Source organism: Pithys albifrons, chromosome Z, assembly GCF_047495875.1.
Source record: "Pithys albifrons albifrons isolate INPA30051 chromosome Z, PitAlb_v1, whole genome shotgun sequence".
In the NCBI taxonomy this organism is placed as follows: domain Eukaryota; kingdom Metazoa; phylum Chordata; class Aves; order Passeriformes; family Thamnophilidae; genus Pithys; species Pithys albifrons.
In genome coordinates this window covers 69,916,702-69,943,771 of record NC_092497.1, presented here as the reverse complement: position 1 = coordinate 69,943,771, position 27,070 = coordinate 69,916,702, and the positions used below count along the sequence as shown (strand labels likewise).

General features: G+C 36.4%; 1 protein-coding gene across 5 annotated transcripts in view; it reads right to left on the bottom strand.

Moving 5' to 3' along the window:
* The window catches only part of CCDC171 (coiled-coil domain containing 171), a 150,466-nt gene that overhangs the window by 54,383 nt on the left and 69,013 nt on the right, over positions 1-27,070 (bottom strand). For all 5 annotated transcript variants that reach the window (XM_071580374.1, XM_071580377.1, XM_071580378.1 and 2 more), the window contains 4 exons: positions 21,624-21,850; positions 20,795-20,974; positions 18,929-19,114; positions 2,726-2,871 (listed from right to left, as the gene is read on the bottom strand). In XM_071580374.1, coding sequence (XP_071436475.1) covers positions 2,726-2,871; positions 18,929-19,114; positions 20,795-20,974; positions 21,624-21,850 — 739 coding nt within the window. The remainder of the gene's footprint in view (positions 1-2,725; positions 2,872-18,928; positions 19,115-20,794; positions 20,975-21,623; positions 21,851-27,070) is intronic.

The following is a 27,070-nucleotide window of genomic DNA, read 5'->3' as shown; positions in this document are numbered from 1 at the left end:
AGGTAGCTTATAGAACTGAAGCTCTACTGACTTAGAAATTCATCTCCTGCTACTTCTTAACTACCACATCTTTCCAAATAATTGCTGATAACTCAAACTGTTAATTTTTATCTCTCCTTTTTACATCTCCAATGCAAATGCTAAAAAGTAGTTCATGCACCACAACTTGGTATGTTTCCATATGAAAGGTGCTTCTGTTCTGGATTACCAGTTAAGACAGAGGTAATTATAGGCATATGAATGAACAATTATCAACTTGGAGAAGAATTCTGCAGTTTTAGATATAAGGCCATGTTGAAAGGAGGCCAGGCTCTGTCAGGAAAAGAATACATTCTTGTAAATTTCCAAAAGAAGTCCAGCCAAGAATCCAGAAAGGAAGTTTGGAGAATGAAACAATACTCTTACACATTTTTGTAGATTAGTTAAGAAAGACAGCTTTCATCAGTTTTCTGCCATATAAAAGCCTTGGCTTCAAATGATTGACAGAAATAGAAATGAGGTTGCATAATACCATATGACTAAGGAGAAAGGACAGTATGACCAAAAAAGTACCACAGGAAGTCAAATGGGATCCATGCCAGAAAAGCTGATATACCTTAATATTCCAGAACTGCCTTTTAATTTACTAGCTATTTGAATATTTTGTTTGAGCTTCTAAAGTAGCTAAGACAGAACTCATAGAATTTGAATCATTTAGGTTAGGAAAAAACCTTCAGATCGTTGAGTCTAACCATTAACCCAGCATTACCAAGTCCACCACTAAACCATCCTCTGGGGCCACATCTACATGCCTTTTACATACCTCCAGGGATGAGGACTGCACCACTTCCCTGAACAGCCTGTTCCAGTGTTTGAGAAACCTTTCAGGGAATAAATTTTTCCTAATATTCAAGCTAACCTCCCTTGGTACAACCTGAGGCCATTTCCTCTTGTCCTATCACTTCCTACTTGGGAGAAGGAACTCTGAACCCCACCTCACTCCAACCTCCTTTCACCAGGTAGCTACAGAGAGGGATGAGGTCTCGCAGCCTCCTTTGCTCTCGTCAAAATAGTGGCATTCTTCTCTGTGGAAGGACTGCTGCTTTATCATTTCTTGTTTCATATCTTAACACCAAATACAGAAAGGTAGCTAGAAGAGCAAGATTAGCTTTTACACTCCTAATAAAGCTGTCACAAAGACTATTCCCTTCTCAGGATCCTGTCTTTCTTTGGACTAGATTGGCAGGGTCCTTGGTTTCTAGATGGGGTTAAACCACGACACAGAGAAATTACCAAAAGGCTAATAAATTTCTGTCACGTTCACTGTTATCAGACACATTTATTAATATTGCTTCCTACTCTGGAGGAAAGTGGAAAGAACTTCAAGAAAATCAAGATGGCCATTCTTGGAATGAGCTAGCTATCTTCCTGTCCTTTAAAGCTCTACAAAACTTTAGGAAAAGAAGTTGAAAGATACCCATGTGTTGCTTAGAATAACTCGGGTTATGGAATAGGTATTAAAATAAGATTTTCTGGATAAAAGCAAAGCCTCTTTCACCTACTTCATTTATGGTCCAAAGGAAAAAAGACATTTGTTACGAAGAGTTGTAGAACAATGGATGGTATGGAAACTTTCTTTATCAATATTCAACTGCTATATAGAGAAACAAAGTCAATTTTAAAACCACTTCACATTAAAATAACCTTTTCTGAATATAAGAATGACCACAGGGAATGATCCTTACTAGAGTGACTACAATAGGTTGGGGAAGGGTGAAAAGGGGCAAGCTTTCCAGAACAAATCCTTTTTTGGGTCATATCCACTTTGATACACTCATATCAAGTAATATTTGTCATTTTAATTAGGTTGCTAAACATTTTACTGATAACTATATTAATTACATTATTTCACTGGTGCACAAAACCCTTAAAGCTTCTAAGCTATTGTTCTTCAGAGGTCAAATGTATTCCACATATAATGAGAAATTTTAATTTTAAATTGAACTTTTTTTAAATCTTAGCCATAGACTAACAATATTCAAAGTGCATACTACAATAAGAGTAATAGATAACAAAGGCTGAAAGGATTTATAATTTTATCTGACTATATAACTGTAAGAGGTTAGTAATAACCTCCTTCAAGTCAATGGAATACCTTTCGACTACCAGTCTTTTCAAGATTGGTCCCTGAACACTTCCTTCCACTCTTCAAGTTATGGTGTAAAAAAGCATGGGGTTTATGTCTAAATCCAAGACTCTCTGACATCAGCAGAAATATCTGTCCTGTTCCACACATAAGAGTAGGTCCAAAATGGGTTTCAGGTCCTTTGGCAGCTAAGACCTATCACCTAGATGATGTTTCTGCATTTATTATAAATAAATTGTATCTCTCTATAAAAAGATGACATGGAAATAGAGAAAACAAACAATAATTTCTTAAATAACCAGAATTTGAAGGATCTGACAAAAACATGTGAAATCAGTAAGATAACAGGCAAAAAAAATGCTTACTCTATTTCAGTAACAAGAATTTGGAGCACTGTTATGGGATAATGACAGAAAAGTTTATATCTAGTATCTTGAACTAACAGTTTTCTTTTCCGAAGACTATCCCTGAATTTCAAAGAGAGACAGATGTACTTTTGTTTTCTAGCATTACATTAGCCAAGGCTAAAACCCTGTGCATGAAAGTAAGAATTGATCTTTTGTCCGTTTTAAGTGATCTCCCCAAGGTCCCAGTGCTCACTTCGCTGCCGTGCAGAGGGCACTCTCTGCATCACAGATGCTCTCACTCAGCCGACACTTGTCCTGCTCCAGCTGGGTAAGAAGTCTATTTTGCTGACGCAGAAATCGATCTCTTCTTCTCAGCTCCATCGTTGCCTCAGAGAGGCTCTGCAAGCAGACAGAAAGCAGAGTTACTTGTCAGCCCAAATAATTAACTTCAGTTTATGCCATAGGCTATTAAACAAAGTGGAAAACAGACTCACTGTGAAGTAGATTTGGACCATTGCATACTAAGGTTTTATGAATTCTCTAGCAAAACCATTACTGACTCAGAACCCCCCAGTTTTTAGTACATTGCCTATGTACAAATATGTTTATAAGATAAAGTGATTTTTTGATCTAACAGGAATATATACCATGCTACAGGTACTATTTACAAATAATAGATCTAAACACAATAGAAATTATCAAGAGTATAGCATTAAAGAGCATAGAATATTCTCAAAACTTAATTTAAAATGAATATTAAAGAAATTTCAGGAAAACAAAAAAAGACTAGTATTCTCTGTTAGTGCATCAAGTAAAATTTGGCACAATTGCTGCTAAGAATACATCACTATTACATGGGGCTTTCATTATTTTAATATTAATTTTCCAATATGCAAAGCACTATGTGTGTTTTTTAACATTTCTCTCTGACTTAGAATTAACACAATATGCTTTAATCAATTCAGATTAATCCAATAAATGAAAAATAGCACACAGGACTAATTATTACAGAAACTGCCTAGTTGCTACGCCTTTCTGCAGGGATAAATCAATGTAATATAGACTGGAGCATTAATAATTTGATTTCATAATTTGCTAAATGTTACATTTTACTTAAAACTGTTAACTGCCTTTTAAGAAAGAAATTATAATAGGTGGTTATAAACATTCTTTTACAGAAGGCATTATTTCCTGGCATATTTTAAACCAATATAGAAGAATAGAAAAGGCTGCATAGTTGCAAGACTGAGCTTTTGCACCTTGTTTTCAGAATTTATGGATATATTTTCTGCTTTAGTTCTAAGAATGTTCTGCATAATTTAGACTCAGGAGTACTTGTCCCAGCCTGTGGAACATGGAGAAGATGTACTATGCTGTGGACATTTATCAAGAATAGCATACACAAAGGACTGGTAAAAATTTGGAAGGCACTGAAACCTAAGTAATCTGAAAATGTTACAGACCTATCTAAGAGTCAAAAGAACTTCAAAATACAATACGCTAGATAAAATTTCTATACAATAATGAAGTACAACATGAGACTGAATAATCTTGCAAAATAAACTGAAATCTGTGGATTGTTGTAAGTTTTCTTAAAAAATTTCTAAAGACAAGAAAGGATTCAGTTATTCTAATATTGCATTTTGAAGGTAGAGCACCATTTCCTAAACTGTTCAGCAATTTACAAAATCTAGGCTGAAATTAATCACAGCTTTTAGAGAAAAAAACCAACCAAACAAAAAAAAACAACACCAAACCGAAGTTTATTTAAGAAACTGTAACCCCAGAAATGCTAATATGTCTTGCTCAAATGACTGCAGGTTGAATAACTCTATTCTGAATTTTAGGTCATTATTTTCAATGAATAATTGATATTTTTAAACACAGAAAAGACAAACACACAGATATCATTCATCCACTCCACAAAGATTTCCAAAACTAGAAGTGTTGCTTTCAGAAATTCTACCCTAATGCCACTGGCAGCAATCAAAGACCTGTCTGAACAGCTGAATTTGTGACTTACCAGGTTTTTAGAAATGTTATTTCCAAGAAACCAGATGTGGATTAGCATGGACAAAGGGAGCCATCTTTATTTTTAAAAAAAACCATTACATTCTTTCATTTGTTGTGTTAACTGTCTGCTTGGCTAAGTGAGCATTGAGGAAAGAGTTGTGAAAACCAAGTCAAGTCTACCCCCAACTCATATTCCCCCTTTTGACAAATAGAATTTATTGAACAGCAAACAAGATCTCTGGTGCCAGTGCTTTGTTCAACCTGCTTTCTCACCTGACTGAAAAACCTGGTTTTAAGATGCAGACAAAGGCTGAGTCTTGAACAATGTAGAATAAACAATTCTGCTAATATTTTGATGCAAGAAATATTTGATATTAGTAGTCAAAAAGAGTGAAGAAAGACAGGATAACAGGAACATTATGCATATTTATTTCCTTTTTATTAGATAGCTATCCTTCTGCAGGGGTTGAGGAAATGTCTGCTCCCACGTAAAGCTTTCATCACTGACCACTAAGGGCAAAGAGACCCACTAGGTGCCAAAATCTTCTGAGAGCTGCTAATCTAGATGGCCCACTGCAAGGACAGGCCTATTAATGAGGCAGTAGCAGGGATGAAAGCATGAAGCCTAACTCTGTTAAGGGGCATGGGCAGCAATCAACACTAACTGGTGATGAAGAAATGTAGAAATGGTTCAATTAAGTATCTCACTTAACAGTGGCTTTATTGTATTCGAAAAGATCACCATTATTTACAGAAATCTCCAAAGGATTAGGACTTTACCTCTCAGTAATACTGCAATATCTAAGCAAAATGGAAACTGATTTTAGCACTCCAGAAGCAGTTTCAGCAATTACTTGAAGCTTCTTGCTATTGTGGGTTAAAGTCAAGCCTTAGAAATGCTCAAATACAGTGTGGAGTACTATAAAATAATGGCTGGTAAGCCTCTTTTTTTCCTTCTTCAGACTGATCTAATTAAAACCCTTGATAAACTTTATGGACTCTAATATTTCCAGCTGAGTGACTGAAACCAAGAGGGTGTGCCTCAAGGCAGCAAGGCAACAATGATAAGCAGCAGGTTAGCCACTAATTTCTCAGCCAGGGTAGATTGTGAAAGTGTGATGTTCTGATATCCAAGAAAGTGTTCAGGAGAGAATAGGATAAATCAAGTTTAATAACTCTGCTCCTAATTGTTCCCTCAATGCTCCACTCTAATTACTTGGAGAACTCTCCTGACTGTCACCTGATATTAAGTTGTTGGAGGCTGAGTGTGGAGCAGTGAGATAATCAATAAACATTTAGTGGGGAGAAGAATGAAGATCCCGTTAAGCAGTGGGAACTTGCAGCACCCAAAGCCCTTCTGCTCATGAGAAAACCTATGGGAGAGCCATAGTGATTGCAAAGCAATAATCCAAAGCACTGGTTTTAGGCCTTGAGGCCTTTAGGCAACAGTACATTTGAGAAAAAAAGGTTAACACGGTCACCCTAATTACAGTCCATTTTCACATTCTTCATATATAAGCAAAGACAAGCCAATTAGGTAGAAAGGAAGATAAGGGAAGTTTTATTTGTATACTAATTAAACCCCTGATGAAATTAAAGGAAAAACATACAGCTCTGTAATTGTGTCTGAGAAAGGTCACTTCAGGTTCAGTTATCAGAAAAGCACAGCCTTGAGATATTTCACTTAATCCACAATATAGCCCTTATTTTGCCCCCCAGGTCTTAGTATTTACAAAAATAAGAAAATTTCAAAACCTGATAATGCATTTATCTTGAAATGTTTTCTGTGGACAATTACAACTGTTAGAAAGTTGAGGCTAAGTATGATAAGAAGAATGAAGGTTTTAAAAACCTACTATGTCTGCACACAGTTCCGTGAAGATGCTGAGCTTTCACTTTCGCTGAGCACAAGTGATTCAGAACCAACTTAGAAGCCCAACTCCAATTTATTAATATTCTGTAAAATGCCAGTTATCTGCTCAATTCAGATGTTTATGCATTCAGGTGCTAATTCAGACATCACTGTGCTCCTTCCTCTACCATCCACCAAAATGTCATAGATCAGTTCAGCTTTCATCAAAATCCTTAGAAGGAGTTTCCTTTAGAGACATTTTAGGTTTAGCCTTTTATTCCCCCCATAAATTAAGCATGAAAAACATTTGTTGGAAAGAACATGAAGAAACTAATAGCACTGAAGAAAAATCTCATTGGATGCCTGTTGGTTTGGTCCTTTCACAAATTCCTTTAATGAGTTTAGGTTTTGCAGTGAAGAATCTTTTCATTCAAAATCAGTTACAAAAATAAATCACAGTTTAACATTGTTATTCTTTACACACAAAACCCCCACTCTATTAAAAAGATAACAGATGGACAATCACTCTAGATGAATGATGACAGCCATACAGTTTAAATTCATGCAAATGATGTGTGACACCTTAATACTGAGTGTATTTTCTAAGATCACCTAAAGCTAGATTAAACTCCTCAGTAAATTAGATTTAAATTACAGACACAACACAGAAGTACAAGATATGCAAATACACTGCAGTATGTGTTTTATGCACTAATTTGTGAAATAAAAGATTATCTCTTCCAGATGAACTTTTGTATGTACATTTTCTAGTTATGTACAAAACATTACTTTTTAAAAAACACATTCTGAAAGCTGTCCTACATACACAACTAATAATATTTTACAATGAAAAAAAGTATAGAAAACTTAGTTAGCATCTGTTCCTTCACCAGTTTAAACAGACTTCCCATTATCCTTGTCAGCAAATACAATATTCAGGATGGTCTCTGAGTGCCACTCAAAAGACACTCTACAGGTAACCTAGAGAAGTTTGCATCTTCAAATGGTTCAAATCTGAACAAGCTATATTAATATTTAATGTTAACCATATTTTTAGTGTGCACAACTGCAATGCAAACCAAATATATCAGCTCAAACTATAAAGCTGCATTTCCACAGGATGTTTTCTGAAAAGAATTCTTACTTGACAAGAACAAAAAAACCAAAGCTTCTTCTATCTAAAGAGGGGATTAAAAATTTCAGGGAAAAACATTCTGTTGCAAAAAAAAAAAAAATCATCACTGAGATTTCTCATCAATACTTTAAAAAAACCCACATCCAAGATGTGCATTTAGACCTATGTCAGGAAAAAGATGGATTTATTCTTCTCAAATGGAAACTAAACTGCAATATCAACATACTATATCTGGATTTCACAGTGGCTGCAGTAGTGTCTTAAAACAGTTTGAAATGAACTCCATGTGGCTGATCCACTCATGCAAGCACAGATAACCTGAGGCTGACTACCCACGACATCCCTTCAATAACAAATCCTTTCATATGCCCTTTAAACTTCCCTAGGAAAAGAAATATGAGTGCTCAAAAGAACATTCGCATGAGCTGTACCTGCTTTGCATAAAAAAACAGTGATTTTTTTAACCTCTTTGCTACTTAACCCCCTTCCTGACAGTAGCAATCTTTTCATATGCTGTCATTGCGAGAAAGTTCATACCTGATGACTCTTCTCTGAACTATCTATGTGATACAACAAGGAAGCAGTTAAAAATAGCTTATAGATCACAGTGTATCTAAGGTGCAAGGTGCAAAATGGCTCCTCAAGTCTTTGAAAGCGCCTTGTGTTACAAGGTAACACAGCACAAGTGGGACTACTAAGCAAACAATACCAACCAGCAGAATCATTTTAATAAAAAACCAACAAAATACTGGTAAATGAAGGGTACCTTCCAGACATATTTTCACATTATGTTTTAGTCAAATCAGTACCATAAAAATGTTGAGCAAACATCCAAAGACAAATATGAATTAAATTACAGTACAGGTAGCTTTAAGAGCATTTGTGATATGCAGCTACTGTACAAGATTTTTAGTCTAAGTATTAAGAAACATTTAAATAAAAATTTATTTAAGAATAACTCAATGGACAGGATGAAGCAAATGGACACATTTTCGTTTTGCAAGAGATTTTTCTTACAAACGGCACTTGAAATGTGAGGCACTCATATTGTGAAAGCAAATAGCATTATCTATGTATGTCTAGACAACAGTTCATTTATTGACTGAAATGTAGCTCTCGGACATACAAGCAAGTTTAGGTACTGCAAGTATTTCGCCTGCAGTGGTTCAGGTTGGATTACAGTGCCTAAAAGGCTTATAGCTAGGTTTAATAACTTTTTTGCTACAATTCAAACATTTCTCAAGAGAAAATCTATTCTGATCAACAAGAAAGGAATATATTTTTCAGCTGTGCTAGCTCAAATGTTCAGCAAAGTATGACCAAAAATGCTTTGATGAAGTCATTGAGTTATGTTTTGAAGTTACTTTGAATTAAACCAGCTTATTAATTTAATGTTCCTGAATAATTCCACATAATAACATCTCTTCTAGAAGAGACATCCCATGTTCACTCAGTTTCAAAGTAAAACTAAACACAACTTTAAAGTTTTTATGTAAAAAAATCACAAAATATAAACTGCCCACATAGGCTAGACCTTCATGGATGTTGAAGTACATGGTAAAATTGATGGTCATGATAATTTAGACATTTTTATAATCTTCAAAGGTAAGTGAATTATGTTAGCATTACTGGAAAGGTGCATAGAGAGGGATTATACCACCTTAACAGAACAAACACAATTCTTGGAAAACTCAGGCTTTATCACTGTAAATTTTAAGAATAACCCATGAAGTTAAATAAGAATAAATTTTTGGAATTGCACGCATGGTGGCCTGAGTACATGACCATTCACTCTTGATTCGATTTCTGACAGCTACCTCGAGATTGATGTTTCTTTTTTCTCCCCAGAAATGTAAATTCCTCTGCCATCACCATACTTAACTCTCTGCAACCACAAACTACAGAAGACCCAGCTCTGCAGAAGCAGCAGGTTTTCTGTGTTTTCGCAGTGTCATGACTTCAACTCAGATACCTAAGTGCCATGGAAAAGGAATAATCTTATTTTTTTTCATTGTTACACTTGTTTTTAAACCCTGGTAGACCACTAGCCCTGTAATTGTTACAGTTCCACAATTTCAAAAAGATGGTTTAAACCTGCTACTGTAAAAGCTGACTGTTCATAACAGTCATGTACCTGTAAGTGAGACACTAACTTTACAGGCAAACTCTGATGCTGTTCTGCAACACTGATCTCTGCAACAGGGTTGCTTAATTGTGCTATACATTATCTAATTGTGCACATTAGCACACAGTATACAACACAAAACCACAAACAACACTTAGATTGCATCCTCACTTTACAATTGCTACTAAATCACATGTACGTACACAGAAACATTTATCTGGATATCTATCAGGACACAATATATTGCACTAATTTCTTGCATTTCATTATAGCCTCTGTTGTCTGTCATATCCTCAAAACATCTGTCTCCAATCATGTCCTAGTGGTCTTAATGACCATGCATTACAAGGGACATTTCTAAGCCCTGGATGAGACTATTTTAAGTTCTCAAGAAATACTCTTCCATTACTTCTGTATCACTCAATTTGTTTGGAATATTTCTAAATGATAACAGTCAGTTAGAATAATTCAGGCAGAAGAAGAAACAACACAAAAATACTAACAACAACAACAAAATGCTACCTTCAAATGAAATAACAACAATTTCATTCCCACTGTTTATTTAAAAAGGCATACAATCTGAAGTTAGGGGGCCTCTGGACACAGAGAAAGAGTCACCAGGATCAGGCAAAATCACACAGCATTGTGCTTCAGAACGATATCAAAAAACAAGTACTGTGGCACCCTGGCTGCAAGTCTTCTCTTCAGACAGAGGTTCAAAAAATGAGAATCCTAGGGGTCTTCAGAACAGTTTCCAGAAAATTTCTAAATAGAACTTAAGATGCAGTTAGTTCCAAGTAAGAAAATATATTGTCTGTGACCTCAATATACTGGTGGTCCCAGTTCAGTTTCTTTTACTGCTGCAGGTTATTCTTCAGCCATTTCTTGGAAAAGACTGTTGCACAATTCCACCTGACACCAGTGCATTCATGTAAACCATCACATTAAGGAGTTAGGGACAACACCACGAATGTCAGTTTGTGCCACACAAAGTATTAATCATGCTTTATCAAGAGCTTTTTATTTTCTTTCATTAATGATTTAGACAAATCCTTTTTTAACCCGGCACTAACATTAATGTGGGCTTCAAGAGATTTAGCACTTCTTCCAGTTTACATTCAAATACTGCATTCCCCTTCAGAAGAGTTCAGACCAAACCATGCATGCAGGTCTGTGTGTTTCCATGTTTTATTTTAATATCAGGTCAGTCACATCCTGCTGCATGAATTATTTGCAGGGAGAAAACACATGTACTTGATTCTCTTTATCCCTTTTACTTTTTAAACTTCATTAAAATAAGAAAGAATTGATTGATATGTAATTTCATATCAAAAGATCTATTCTTCAATACAGGCCACCCCTATCTTTCCATTCATTAAAAGCTGCAGAGTAGTTCCCTTAGTAGAAAGAACAGATAAAATAAAACAAAATTTAACTTATATGAAAGGCAACTTCTAAATCATTCTATTGAAAAAGATCTATTATATCCTAATAATCAGCAAGGAGATCAAAGTGCTATAAGGACATATTGATTGGATGTTGCACTTCCCTCCGGATATGCTTTGAGTCATACTCAGTGCCAACTGAAAACACAAAGCTTAAACAAGGAATAAGTTTCCCTGAGCACGGCACACACATATCCTGAAGCAGGCATGTGAAACAGTGATAGTGATAAATCACTGCAAATGTTAAATGGAATTACTATTCATATTTTTCTTTTTTGGTATGTTTTCTAACTGTAAGATAAAATGGAACCATGATGGTACAAAACTTGGGAAGTTACCTGCTTCACTCACCTATAGAAGCCAGAGTAATAAATATGTCTTACCATCAAACACAATAGATGATACCACACAACTAATTATTTTAGTAAATTATCATTACCCTTTTTTTAAGAACACTTATTTTGTCATTCTCTCATCTCAGAAATTTCTTGTAGGACAATGAAGTGCTATTTATAAATAAAATCTTGGGACTGACACAACTGAGAATGTTAAATTCATACTTTCAAAATCACTTAATTACTTACTGCAAAGTCCACGGACAAAAAAAACCAAAAACAATACACCAAAAAAAGCAAGCCAAGAAAAAAACCCAAACCAAGTAACAGTTAAGGTGGATTTACTTAAACTGAAAGATTTTAAATCTTTTTAACTGGGATAGTAAAAAGATCTAACAACACAAACCTCACTGGATTTTTCAGAATTCGATATTATAAAATTCAAAAAAAAAAAAAGGCAACATAAAGAAGTAATTTCTGTTTGCATTTGCTGCCCTGATACAATCTTAAAGAGCTTTCATTCTGCTCATGATTAAAAGAAGACAACAGAGTTCCAAATTTTGGAAGCTGAAAGTAGTATAAATTTTGAAAAACCTTCCCCTGGAAAATAATTGAATATGTAATGGAGTGCCAAATTAAAATATCAGATAATATGAAAAATAGGCATGCCTGCTGTCACTTTATGTAGCCAAACGGACCCAAGTGCAAAGGAATGCATCTCTTGTTTTTAGCCTTATGACAGTTAGATACATAGTTAATTATATGCCAATAGTTTAATTATATTCCAATAGGTATTTGAAAGATTGTTATTTATGGCTTCACAAGATATAAAGATCTTTACAAAGCTAGTTTTTCACAAACAGAAAGGGAGACCATGGGAAAACATGAGTAGGATGAAAAAATGATGAAACCTTGGAGAGATCCTTGACGAACAGCAGTAAGAAGCAAATCTATGTATAAAGGACTTGTATATCAAGAATGTGTATAATAGAAAGTCCTACACATTGATATCTATGCTACTAGGAAAAAGAGGGTTTAGAATATTGTCTTTAAAAATCACATGCTGTTTTAAAGATCTATTGATCCCCTCTACACATCTCAAGGTAACAAAGTTGCTTTGTAGTTGACCCAATAATGTAACAAAAACCTCCCAGGCACTGGATTTACCAAGAAGCCTTTCAGTATTTTTGAATGAAAATTGAAACATAGTTGAGGGTCTTGCAATAACAGGGATAAATGGAATGTAAGTACATATGCTTGATAACCACATAATATAATTACACAATAATCCCATTTTTCTTCCAAATTACTTGCCAATAAATCCTTCTCACTGCACTATAAATTCCAAGGTCATGGACAGAGGTATTTATTAGTATAGTTACAATGCAGCAATAAAACCATTAAGCTTTTAGATCTCAATATTGTTCCATTTATTCTTCCCTTTCCCTATGGGAGGCAAATGGTTCCTACAAATGGAATACCCAGAAAATATTGAAAGTTACTTTTTAAAGACAATAAAAATGTAATTACTCATGTAATTACTTTATTAAAAGTTTTCCTTTTTCTCTATCCAAACTATCACAGAATGTTAGTTTGGGGGTTTTCATTTGTTTTGATTTTGTTGGTGGTTGGTTTGTTTGTTTGTTTGCTTGCTTGTTTTTAATAGCACAGTGCAGCAAACAGACTCAGGACAAAAACTATTCTCTGAAATTACTACACTGTAAAGGGTAAAGCATTCTAGATGTCACTGTGTGCCAGTAAGTAATATAGTGGACAAAAATACCCAAGGTCTTAGCCATCTGTTGAGAATTAACTTGCAGCCCAAATTATTAACTTGTTTCCACACTAATTTCATTATTGCTGTGCACTGTTCTACCTGTCTTTGTTACTTGCCATCTTCCGTGAAACACCTGAAGGGCATTTAAGTGCATGATACTGAAATGACTGCTGAAATCAGATTAACATGTCTACTGAATCAGACTAACATGATCAACCTATTTCTACAGAAGGGTGAACCTATTCTTACTTGGAAATTAACTCCTGGGCCTAATTAGTTTTCAAAGATTAACTGAAGTGATGTTATGCAATCATGACTTATTCCAGTGGTCTATCTCAGTCCCTAAATTACACTCAAACTGTTTTAATGGTAAGAGCACTTTCCTCCTCAGATATGTTAAACTCTTCAAGACATTCATAATAAAATCACAGAATCACAGAATATGCTGAGTTGAAGGGACCCACAAGGATCACTGAGTCCAATTCCTGGCCCTGCACAGGGCCATTTCCAAGAGTCAGACCCTGTGCCTGAGAGTATCATCCATAAAATTACTGAACTGTGTCAAACTTGTCAATATGACTGCCTCCCTGGGGAGTCTGTTCCAGTGCCCAGTCATCCTCTGGGTGAAGAACATTTTCCTAATACTCAACCTAAACCTTCCGACACAACTTCAGGCCATTCCCTCAGGTCCTGTCCCTGGTCACCATAGAGAAGAGATCAGTGCCTGCCCATCATTCCTCATGCAGAGAAGAGGAGGGGTATTAGGAAAAGGTTCTTCACCCAGAGGGTGATTGGACACTAGAACAGGCTCCAGAGGGAAGTGGTCACAGCACTAGCCCTGACAGAGTTCAAGGAGCATATGGAGAATGCTCTCAGGCACATGGTGTGACTCGGGGATCGTCCTGTGCAGGGCTAGGAACTGGACTAGATGATCCTTGTGGGTCCCTTCCAACTCAGAATATTCCATGATTCTAACTCCATTGACAAACCATAGGAGAGTGAAATTTAACATGAAGTTTAAGTTTAGACGTCTGAAATACAGATTAAGTAATACCAAGTAGACTTTATCACAGTTCTCTTTCCTTTTGTGAAGAAAAGCTCTCAGGTCCAGTACATAACTGAATGCTATCTCCGTGTCTTCCTATTACATAAAGTCAGCAGCTGCTACAAGGAAGCCTAGAAAGTTAGCCATAATGAAAGTAATGTAACAGAGAAGGAGAATGAACAGGCATATTTATTTTACAAACAGTGTTAATGCAAACTGAAATAGCTGGTAAACCTCTCTAACTTGTAATTTATAGTAATAAGAAAACACATTACTTCTTTAGACTAAGAACAGGGCAGATGACAATACTAATCCGTCCTTATCTACTTTACAAATTTTTTAGGTGTTCAAAACATAGATAATAAAGAAACTAAAAAAAAAAAATCCAAACTAAAAATACTATTTCCCCATCTAATTAATAAATTATGAATTTTAGTTTCTAATTCTTTCAGAAGGGATCTTGCTTCTCTACAAAATGCTAAACTTCATTAATAAAAATTCTGTTAAGTTAGATGGTAATGTTAATCCGATATACTGCTTTCTTTAAAGAACAGCCTTACATTTAACCAGGCAATGCACAGTAGTGCAGTTTCTTGACAAAGTGACAAAAAAAGGTTTTGGAATGAACAGTATCCCTCAGTGCATCCAAGTCCTAATAATCTTTCCAACTGAGTATGTCCGATTAAAAGAAAAAAACAAATTCCTGTTTCTGTTCACAGTTTTTCTTACAGTCCAAGAGTGTTCTTATAGTCTTTGCTCTTGTACTTGAGAAACATGAAAATCACTTGGTCTTCCTCAGTAAGTGAAGCCTTTTAACCTTTCAGTAAGTTAGCACACTGTAGCATTTTCAGAAATAGTTAACTATATAACTGACTTATTGTGTGTAACAGGAAATTGTATAAATATTTGGAATGGTTTTTCAGGAAAAATATGTGACTTCAAATGTATGAAGAGGAAAAGCAATGGAAAGTAGAAAATTGTGTACCACCTTCACCTGAAATCCACCCTAGCTGCGACAGCCTGTTCAGGGAAAACATCCACTTTTGACAAACGTAGAAAACCCAATCTTCATCTAAAGGTAATGAATTTGGATATACCTGTGTAGTGATGCATACTACATTTTCTGAACAGAGAATATGTGCATAATGATTTGAATGACATAGCTACTGAAAATAAACACTTCAGACCTTCCCATCAGAAAACATTTTTCTGTGAGCGTTATCAAAGGACTTGGATAAGATTTTTTCTCACTTATGCTGTCATAAATAAATGGCAGCTTCACTGATTTCAGCAAATTAAACAAACCCAATATTTAGGGCATTTTTTTCTAAAACATGAATTGAAGGCCATTTTGAGGAATATCTGTAACAAGTTACATGATTTAACACACACTACACTTGAGCTATTAATTAACAATTTGTGGGACTTTATCCATGAATAGAACTTTAAAAATACATGATTTTTATTATGGGTACTACCAGGTAACTAACCTAAGAGGAAGAAAATATACACAGTGCCTGTCAATAGGAAGAAAAAGTACCTCTGCTGGATTAAGTCAAACTTGTATCAGGAATAAAAATTATGTCTGTTACTGATAGCTGTTTAACATTTGTGTAAAGGTTTCTTTTCAAAGACTGAGGAATCAGAACTACTGATTCACTTTGTCTAATAAAAAAAAAAGGTATGAAAGAGTTGCTTAGTTCCAACTGACCTTGAATGTAATTGGCTCCTTTGGATGTCTCTATGGTATATGCCATTAAGAAGATAAAAATATACAGGATTAAAATCTGAACTGATAAAGCTACGAAATTAAGTATTACTCCTTTAATAAGCCTATTTTGTGAAAGTACATGAATACCAAAATATCTCCTTACTGATTGCTGTTGAAGTGTGAACAAGTTTAAAAATAAGCCATCAAAAGTTAAAGTATCTAATATTTTCATTTTCCCTTCCTTCCTGTTTAAGGATTATGAATAAAGAATTCAAAGCAAATTATTTTTACTCCATGGCACTCTACTCCACCTGAACTCACTTATATACCATCACACTCACCAAATTTTTATATACATTTAGTCTAGACCAATAGATTATTTTGTATGTTAAGATAAAGATGGAGGCATTTTTTTCCTATTTTAATTTTCCGTGCAACAGTTCTTTTTTTCATACTTCTGTATCATGTAACAGCTTAAAACCCTATACAATTGTAAAAACACTGTTTTACAAGGTCAAAGTTGATTATGACAAAGATGAGATTGTTTCACTGTACTATAAAGTGATTGTTACAAAAACCACCACAAAACCTCGAAATATTTAAGTCACAAAACCCAACTAGCTAAGAGAAAAGAGTCTGTCAGTCAAAATGCCAAGGCAAAGACAGAGACCATTTTTACCTGTTGTGAATAAAGATATGAATAAAGTAGGATTGGGGTAAATTATGGGAGAGAAAAGAAAGTTTTTTCTTAAATTTTAAAAACCAAAACATATAGACCTCAAAACAAACAAACGAAAAAATCCTCTTATCCCTTGGTATCAAGGTAGTTTGTATCAGACTGCTACTTGAATTTCAAAAGTACTTATTAAGCACAGATTTGGAACTGTAGAAAACAACTATAAAAACTGAAGGCAAGATGAAAATTTATGATGTATACATTATAAAATCATATATGGACGATTAAAAAAATCAAGAACCACAAAATCATGAACGTTGTTGTTGTACTACCATAACTGAAATTGTCTCCCTTGTTTATGCAGTCACAGATACAGGCTGCTACAACTACAATGCAATTTTGTACTAACCATGGTAGTAAACATCATTAAGAAATTAGAAGACATCAATCAACCCTCTAAGTTGAAGGACAGCACAGAAGTTTACAGCTGGAACTGGGTTTAAAACTTGTCCTTGGAAAGGATGGAGAATTATAAAATAATAAACCAAATCAGAGTAACTCTAAGTGGTAAATTTCAGATCTAAGGTTTATTTTGTCAACTTTCTTAGCCTCCATCCTATCACAACAGCTATTTTATTACATTGCATTGTATCTTTAAAGCTCTCAGCAATATCAAGCATTTTACACTAAATCAAGTTGCTCTAGTAGCAAAAACCTCCTAGAGGATTGCAGAATTAGGATGCATTTTAGGATCATGACTGTTTTAAAAACATTTGTATCTAGCCTTTAATTAATAAAAAAACAGAATCTGTGAAACCTAATTCAATATCCAATAATCTATGTAACACAATTGTTTAAAACTTCATACTATAATTGACTTTTTGTTTCATTTACTCTGAACAAATGAAAAGGTATATTTTAGATAAAGTAAAACATGGTGAAATAACATGTATTAATGTATAAAAAGTAGACCAAAAGAACATTTCAAATAGTATGTGTCTTCTATTCCTTCCCTTCCTTTTGATCCTAGTATCCACTTACAAATCTCACATCAACTATGAACCAAAGAAATCAAACACAAGACTAATGGCTTATATATACTGCAGTTATATCGGAAACAAACAGCAATAGTATTAAAAAACAAACCTGACATAAAACATTAGACAAGTTCATTTTTCCCTCGAAGTGAAACAGCAAAAGTTATGGGATCAAGAGGGGAAAAAAAACCCCACAAAATCCAACAGGTAAACAGGAAATGTACAGAGTCTTTCATCCTAAGTGAGGTAAGAAATTCTTAATAAATTACACTTCAGTAATGAAAACTCTCCTTAATAAATTTAATATGCTTCAGCATCCTCCACTGTACATTGCTTCAAATCTCAGCTCTGTTGAAAGTCTTCCTCCTTGACATCCATTTTCATCATTATATTTTCAACAATGTTTTCTGAGATTTCTATTAGTTTCATAGCTTGCATCTTTTGTTGTTCTCCTCTTGCTTCTTGATATTTCTTAGCACTTCCTCCCTAAGTCTTCCTCAGAATCACAAATGTTTCTGTTTGTCAAAATATGGGTGAAACAGTCTGTTTTGTTCAATTGTCAATTCACAGAAGAATCTTGGCAGATGGAAAGTAGTAGGGGTGAAGAGCAGCCACAACCAGCAAAGCTTGCTTTAAATAAAAGATAAATAAAAGCTGCAGAGCTCAGGTCACCAGAAATTATTGGCCTGCCATCACAAGGTTTCTTCTCTTCCCATGTTAGATGTCCACCTGGTCTCCAACCCCTAATACCCTCTCTGTTCTTTCATTTGTTATCAGAGATTCTGATAACAACACCTTTTTCCTCATTACTCCTTATGTCTGCAGAAAATTCTAAATCCTGATGAAAAGTAATTTCTCTCTGTTGTCACCTAGCATATTCCAAACTGACAAATGCATTCTCTACCTTCAGACTTTATTGAGGAAACAGTTAATTCTGATTTTAAAATTTTATTACTATCTCTATCAAAATGCAAAGCACCCCCATATTTCTTCAACAAGTTTTCCTATAAATTGCAAACACCTCATGATAGCTACAACTGCTGTCTCTTATGCCTCCTAGAAATTTCACACACTTCACAGATTACATATATTGGTGTACACCACCCAGTTCCAAAAGCAGAAAAGTGATGTTATACCTTGAAGTATAATCTTGAAAGTGTTTTCTGAGTACCCTGAAATTCCAATGGACTAAGTAGTATTTGAGAATTTACTCTTGTGATTTTATTTCCAGAAGAACCGCAACATTTGGCTTATTTACCAAATAGTAAATTTCAGGTGCCTAATTCAGATGAATTATCATCTTACCTTAACAGATTCACTTAACATTTGAGTTTTATCTGCTTCTTCACTGGAGTGCAATTCCAGTTTATTATGTAACTCCTGAAGCTGTTGCGCTTGTTCATTCAAAAGCAATTGTGCCTGATGTTCCCGATGCAATGCATTATTTAATTCTTCACACACACTTTCAAACCTCTCATGGGTGACCAATTTCTGTTAAGAAAAATAAACTGTGTTTGATTGTGTAACTATATTCACTTGTTTGCATGCTTGACTTTCCAAATTCCACTTGCAAACATAACAAATTCTAAAACAAAAGCATGCTAAAGATTATTATTATTATTTAGGTAAGGTTTTTTAACTCAAAGACTGAGCAATAAAAGGGCAGAACAACCTTATTCACTGTATTTTTTCAAAACAGCATTCAGTAAACAGTATGCATTTATGATTCCATTCAAATCACCACTCTATGTTGTAAAGAAATCATATTTAGAAGGAAATATGCAGATCAACATCCCACATTTTAGTGTAGATATTGTTAACTCTTGAAAATAACTTCCTGAACTCTTTCTCCCCTCCCAAAAATGTTCCAGAAAGATAAAATAATTCTTCAAAGAAAAGTGTTGTCTATATTTGAATGACAATCTAAACTGTGACAATTTTCTCTAACTGCCAAGAACTGTAAGCAAATAAAACATATTATGAGAAAAAATGAAGTTGATTAGATATAACCTTGTTTGTTTGAGTTAAAAATAAAAACTTTTACCAGCTAGGAATAGGAAAGAGAATGAATGTGACATTATCTTGTAAATACTCTCTGCTTAGAAGTGTTTTCATTGGGACACACTGACAGGTCCACTAACTAGGCTTCAGTATCAATGCACAGCTACAGAAAGCACTGCCTATTCTGGGACAACCATTTCAGTTATACTGTGCACCCGTAGAGCATGTATAAGAATGCTTATTCATTCGCTTCCTCAAATAGCTCCCATGTGACCTCAATTCTGAGCCCAACCTATAGCAAATAAGCATAGTAGGAAAAACGCTTAGGGAACCTTCCACATGCTAAGCAAGACATGTTTCTTTCCCTTCAAGGACTAAAGGCACAGTTCCACAAGTATGCCAAGGATCAAACTGACAAGCCACCAAATGGCATCAATCCCTCCATCAAATGGCACCACTCCCTCAAACACCGCATCCATTACTCACTATACTGTGGTTTCAAGTGGTTAAGGAACCTTTTTGTCATGTCTTCTCATTCCTGTGAGTCAGTGAACCCATAGTGATTAACTAAAGTGATCGGTAACAGCAGAGTCAGAGGAACTCAGTGCAGATGTGGAACTGGGAATGTAGAAGAGGGTCTTTATTTCCCCTGCCATAAACTTAATCCTTCAGGAAAACAGATACACTAAAATTTGTATTGACTAGCTTAGGATATAACCTAGAGTCAAAGATACAGTAAAATGTCTATCATAACATTCAGCAACGTCTGTGCAGAGTTTGTACTTCATGAACTCCTCATGAATGTACTTACTGAATATCCTCATTTCAGCTGACTTTACTCTTTTGAAGTGAAATCTATAAATCCTTTTTGGGTATATAAATCTGATCAAAATTTTCAACATACGGAAGAAAATCTGGGTTGCTGACGACCAAACGTAATTTACACAGAGTATCTCATTATTAAAAAAAAACTCTTGTGGAAGGGAGATATTTCTAAATACATCTGGCTTCCAGTTTAGTGACATTTATGAGGAATGTTTTCTGGAAAATTCTTTTAATAATAGAATGATTTTATACTTGTTTTTCAAAAGAACACATACCCCCCCCCCAAAAAAAAGTGTAAAAAGAAAATTTCTTATAAGCAGTCTCCTCTAAATCAAATATACTTACTTGCTTAAGCATATTTAATTGCTCTTGCAGGCTCTGGGTTTTGTCAGCTTCTTTTTTCATCTCACTGAAATTCCATTTGAGTTCTGCAAGTTGTAGACGCAGTGAGTGGCGTTCCATCTCTGCTGTATAAAGTCTTTGTGTAAATTCAAGTATTTGCTTCTGCAAGAATTCTATGTTTTTCTGTGAGTAATCAGAAACAAATTCATGTGCTTTAACATGTAACATGTATTTTCGCAATAAAATAAGACACATACAATCCCCAACCAAAGTAGACAAAGTTCTCATTTTGTCCTCCATCTCTAAAACACGTGCTTGAGTACACAAATGTGAATCTATTTCACCTACTCTTGGGGTTTACTGAAAATTGGACTTCCAAGGGAGTATCATTTCTATGTACAGCCCAAAATAAAAGACTCATTATTTGAGAAAGTTCATCCTTTCATTTTGGCTAAAGGGAAGAAGGTTATTTTTACTGAAAGATAGAACACTAGCAGGTGAAAAGAGAAAAAAAAAATAACCCGAACATTTACTTGAAGTCAAAAGCAATTTTGTTCTTAAAAAGCAAATACAATTTTGATAGAACTTTTAAAAAACCTCTTTCTTGGATACATCAAATGTTTTCTTGGATACATAAATATTTTCTTAAATTTTTTTTGTCAATAAAATAAAAAATTCATGCCGTAATGCTTCTGTGTGTTACAAATCAGCTTCAATGTAACAGACTCATAAACAATGTGAAACAAAATAAATGGTACCATCAAGAGAGCTTCACAGTAAGACTTTTTATGAACCTACTGCTTACATGAAGTAGCACTAGAAATATGCATACCATACTGGATAGTCTGTCGTACAATCCAGCTTCCAGCGCCTGGCTATTTACTTTATGAAGTCCATGAGCCAAGCTGTGTACCAAAGAGTCTTTCTCCAGATAAGTAATGCCCTTGCTGTTGTCTAATGGAACCACCTCCATTATTACATTCAGTTTTTCCATAAGTTTTGAAAAGGAGTTCCTGGCTGCACTTAAAAGTAACTTTCCAGAAAGCCAGGACTTTGCATCTTTAAGAAAAAAACGAGAGAAAAGAAACGCCAAGTTTTCAATTCTTTCAATGAAAAAAAAAGCAACTACAAATAGCATCTTTAAAATACTCACTAAGAAATTTTCATTAAAGATTGGAAGACTGAGTTCACAGATATATCTCAGAGAGGCTTTAGGACAAATTGTGTAACTAGCAATGAAAATTTTATCTTAGCAATTTTTGAATGGGAGGGTAGGATAGGATTCTAAAGAACAGGATTTCTTGCCAGACTATTTTTCCAGTTGTCGGCATGCTCTTCTCCAATAGTACACTTTCTTAAGACTTCCTTTGGTATTCTAGTTTTGTAATTCAGAAAACATGCAAAACAGAAGCAAGCAAACACAAGTCAGGTCAAGTAAGTCATATGTGATAGCACATGGTAAGTCACTTTATTGCAATATTTACAAGGCAAATTTCTGAGGGTTTCCTGACTCCTCTTTCCTCCCCTCTGTAGATGTCTAAATCATTTGCTGTTCAAAATCAGTGAGGCTTGGTACCTTAATGCCATACTATTTATATTCTGAGACAAGAGAATATAATTTACCTTATTCCAAGGCAATTAAAATTTTACAGCTACAATTACTTATTTCCCCACAGGAGTTTGGTAATCATCCTTCTCATATAATGGACTTAAGGCCCCAGCACACCCAACATGTCCTGCTTACTGCTAGATTCGTCAGGTCTGTAATTAATAATTGTGTTTAATGTTGATAAATAAAATTGTCAGTGCTCCTTCCACTAATTGGTATTCCAGATAACAGTTAATAGGTTTATTTATGCCTTAATAAAAGTCTTGTAATTTAGTTTTCCCTCTGCTAGGCAGGTCTTAATCTGTCATTACTTGTCTTATGATACTATCAGTGTAAGATGACAAGGAAGGAAGAGCTTATTTACATTCAGTAGTACAGCAGATCTCCTGTTGTTGCAGGGAACTAAAATAAGAGTATAAACAGAAAAAAGTAACCATAGCTTAAGTTAAAAAAATTCTTTTTATAGATGATGAAGAAAAAAGCCAAAGGTTCAAAGCAAACAAAATGTGTTTATTAATAATTTTATATTACAATTTTCACCATAAAGAAGAGAATTTATACAAGATAACATTTATCTCTAAGCAATAACTTTTTAAAAAATCATATTATAAAGTCAAATATTCTATTTTCAGAGTCATTCTCCTGCTTGGTTTTGAACTACTACTACTCCAACAATTCCTGTGCTCAAAAGGAGCATGATCTTTGAATACAGGCTCTCCACAACCTCAACTACAAGTAGACCTGTCTTTTCTTCATGACTAAGATAGCATTCTTTCTGTTCACCTTTAAAGTTAAAAATCTTATGTGGCATTTTTATCTTGCACTTCAACCTTTGAAATAATAACAATAAAAAAGCTTCATTATTCTTTTCATATCCAGAAAAAACTACTATTGTAATGCTCTGTCTCTCTTGGCAAAGGGTCCTCTCTTTTCCTTCTGCTGGTTCTCTCCTACTGATCACATAAAAAAAAAGCTACCCTTCTCAATTTAACTCTTATCACAGATTATCCTGTCATGGTTGTTGGTCAGTTTCAAAGACTGTCTTTTCTCCAGTCATGATACATTCAGTAGTGTGAATGCTTAATGAAATTAGTCCCAAATTAAAACTAGAACATTTATATGGCCTTCCATGTAAGATGACACTAAAACCTTTTAAAAAAACTCTTCCATAAGTTCTGGTAAATATCAAAACAAAGATACCATCATTGAGTTACTGTTTCTTCATTTTTCCTAGTATTTCCACTTGCCATCTCAGTTTATAAGCTTGTTTGCTTGTCAGAAAACACAGGAATTCTCCAGATCTGCAGTACCTAGCATGGCAGCCCTTTTCACGGTGTCTAGAATCTCACCTTTAACAGTATTAAAAATAATAGTTCTAACAATTGTGTTGTAGTAGTTTGAAATTATCATTCCACTTCACAACCAGGACTCCCTTTATTCATTAAAGTTCAGCAGCCACAACTTAAGGTCCTTTCTTGGGATAGGGATTAATAGTCATCTCCTATATTTTTTATGAAGAGTAGCTTGAAGTAAATCATAGAATCATAGAATCATAGAACCGATTCGCTTGGAAAAGACCTCCAAGAACATCGAGTCCAACCCTTGGTCCAACTCTAGTCCATTTACTAGATCATGGCACTCAGTGCCACGTCCAATCTGCATTTAAAAATCTCTAGGGATGGTGAATCCACCACCTCTCCGGGCAGTCCATTCCAATGCCTGATTACTCTCTCTGGAAAGAATTTTTTTCTGATATCCAACTTAAATTTCCCCTGACAGAGCTTAAGCCCATGCTCCCTTGTCCTACTGCTGAGTGCCTGGGAGAAGAGACCAGCCCCCACCTGGCTATAACTTCCCTTCAGGTAGTTCTAGACAGTGATGAGGTCACCTCTGAGCCTCCTCTTCTCCAGGCTAAACAACCCCAGCTCCCTCAGCCTCTTCCCATAGGGCTTGTGCTCCAGTCCCTTCACCAGCCTTGTTGCTCTTCTCTGGACTCACTCCAGCACCTCAATATCTTTCCTGAACTGAGGGGCCCAGAACTGAACACAATACTCAAGGTGTGGCCTCACCAATGCAGAGTACAGGGGAAGGATCACTGCCCTGGTCCTGCTGGCCACGCTATTTTTGATACAGGACAGGATCCCATTGGCCTTCTTGGCCACCTGGGCACACTGTTGGCTCATGTTGAGCTTCCTGTCAATTAGTACTCCAAGGTCCCTTTCTGCCTGGCTGCTCTCCAGCCACTCTGTGCCCAGCCTGGAGCACTGCAGGGGGTTGTTGTGGCCAAAGTGCAGGACCCGGCACTTGGCCTTATTGAACTTCATCCCATTGGAATCAGCCCATCTCTCAAGTCTATCCAGATCCATCTGCAGAGCCCTCCTGCCTTCCAGCAGATCAACACTCCCTCCCAACTTGGTGGCATCAGCAAATTTGCTGATGATGGACTCAATCCCCTCATCTAAATCATCAATAAAGATGTTGAAAAGGACTGGACCCAACACAGACCCCTGGGGAACACCACTGGTGACCGGCCGCCAGCTGGATGCAGCTCCGTTCACCAGCACTCTCTGGACCCGACCCTCCAGCCAGCTCCTAACCCAGCACAGGGTACACTTGTCCAGGCCATGGGCTACCAGCTTTTCCAGGAGTATATTATGGGAGACAGTGTCAAAGGCCTTGCTGAAGTCCAGATAGACCACACCCACAGCCTTCCCCTCATCCACCAGGTGGGTCACCTGATCGTAAAAAGAGATCAGGTTGGTCAGACAGGACCTGCCCCTCCTAAACCCATGCTGGCTGGGTCTAATCCCTTGTCCACCCTGAAGGTGCTGTGTGATTGCACTCAGGATGATCTGCTCCATAACCCTGCCAGGCACCAAGGTCAGGCTGACAGGCCTGTAGTTGCCAGGGTCCTGCTTGCAGCCCTTTTTGTGGATTGGGGTGACATTCGCCAACCTCCAATCATCTGGGACCTCCCCAGAGAGCCAGGACTGTTGGAAGATGATGGAGAGCAGTTTGGCAAGCTCTTCTGCCAGTTCCCTCATCACCCTGGGATGGATCCCCTCTGGTCCCATAGACTTGTTAGGATCCAGCTGGCTCAGTAAGATACTAACTATATCCTCCTGGAATACAGGAGGGCTATTCAGCTCCCTCTCCCTGTCTACCAGCTCCAGAGGCCAGTTGTCTTGAGGGCCACCTGTCTTGCTGGTGAAAACTGAGGCAAAGTAGGTGTTAAGTACCTCAGCCTTCTCCTCATCTTCCTTAACTATATTTCCCTCCAAGTCCAACAGAGAATGGAGGTTTTCCTTGGCCCTCCTTTTGTTATTAATGTATTTATAAAAGGACTTTTTGTTATCCCTAACTGAAATAGCCAAATTTACTTCAAATTCCACTTTTCTTTCCCTAATTTTTTTCCTGCATGACCTAGCTCTATCTGTAAATTCTTCATAAGTAGCCAGCCCCTTTTTCCATAGTCTCTAAACTTTCTTTTTATCCCTGATTTCTTGCAGAATCTCCCTATTTAACCAAGCTGGCCGTCTTCCCCTCCGGCTGGCCTTTTAGCACACTGGTATAGCCTGTTGCTGTGCATTCAAAATCTCCCTCTTAAAACATGTCCATCCCTCCTGGACCCCCTTGCCTTTAAAGGTTGTTTCCCAGGGTATGCTCTGAATCAGTTTTTTGAATAGGCCAAAATCTGCTCTCTGAAAGTCCAAAGTAGAGGTTTTAATGGTGACTCTCCTTACATCCCTGAGGACTGAAAATTCTATTATTTCATGGTCACTATGCCCCAGGTGGTCTCCAACCACTACATCATCCACAAGCGCCTCTCTGTTTGTAACAGTAGGTCTAGCGGGGCCTTACCCCTGGTAGGCTCATTTACCAGTTGATGAAGGAAATTGTCCTCTATACACTCCAGGAACCTCCTTGACTGCCTCTTCTCTGCACTATGAAGCTCCCAGCAGATATGTGGCAGGTTAAAGTCACCCACAAGAACAAGGGCTGGAGATTTTGAGACATCCGCCAGCTGCTTGCAGAATAATTCATCTCCTTCATCATCCTGGTTGGGCGGTCTGTAACAGACTCCCACACGGGTGTCAGCCTTGTTGGCCTTGCCCTTGATTCTGGCCCACAGGCACTCAACCTTGTCACTGCTGACCTCAACTTCAACAGAGTCAAGAAACTCTCTAACATATAAAGCCACCCCTCCACCTCTCCTTCCCTGCCTGTCCTTTCTGAAGAGCTTGTAGCCCCCCATAGCAGCACTCCAGTCGTGTGAGTCATCCCACCATGTTTCTGTGACAGCAACTATGTCATAGTTTTCCTGCTGCACTGCGGCTTCCAGCTCCTCTTGTTTGTTTCCCATACTGCGTGCATTGGTGTACATGCACTTCAGCTGGGCCATTGATTTAATTCTCAACTCGGGTTCTATGCCCTTAGGCCTATCTCTGGAGAGCCCAGTTGCCGTCCCTTCCCCCTTCAAACCTAGTTTAAAGCCCTCCTAACCAACCCTGCCAACTTATGGGCTACAGTTCTTTTGCCCTTCCTAGATAAATGAAGCCCATCTGCTTTGACAAGACTGGGCAACACGGAGTTTGCCCCATGATCAAAAAAACCAAAATTTTGATGATAACACCATCCCCTAAGCCACCTATACTGAGAAATATGATGAA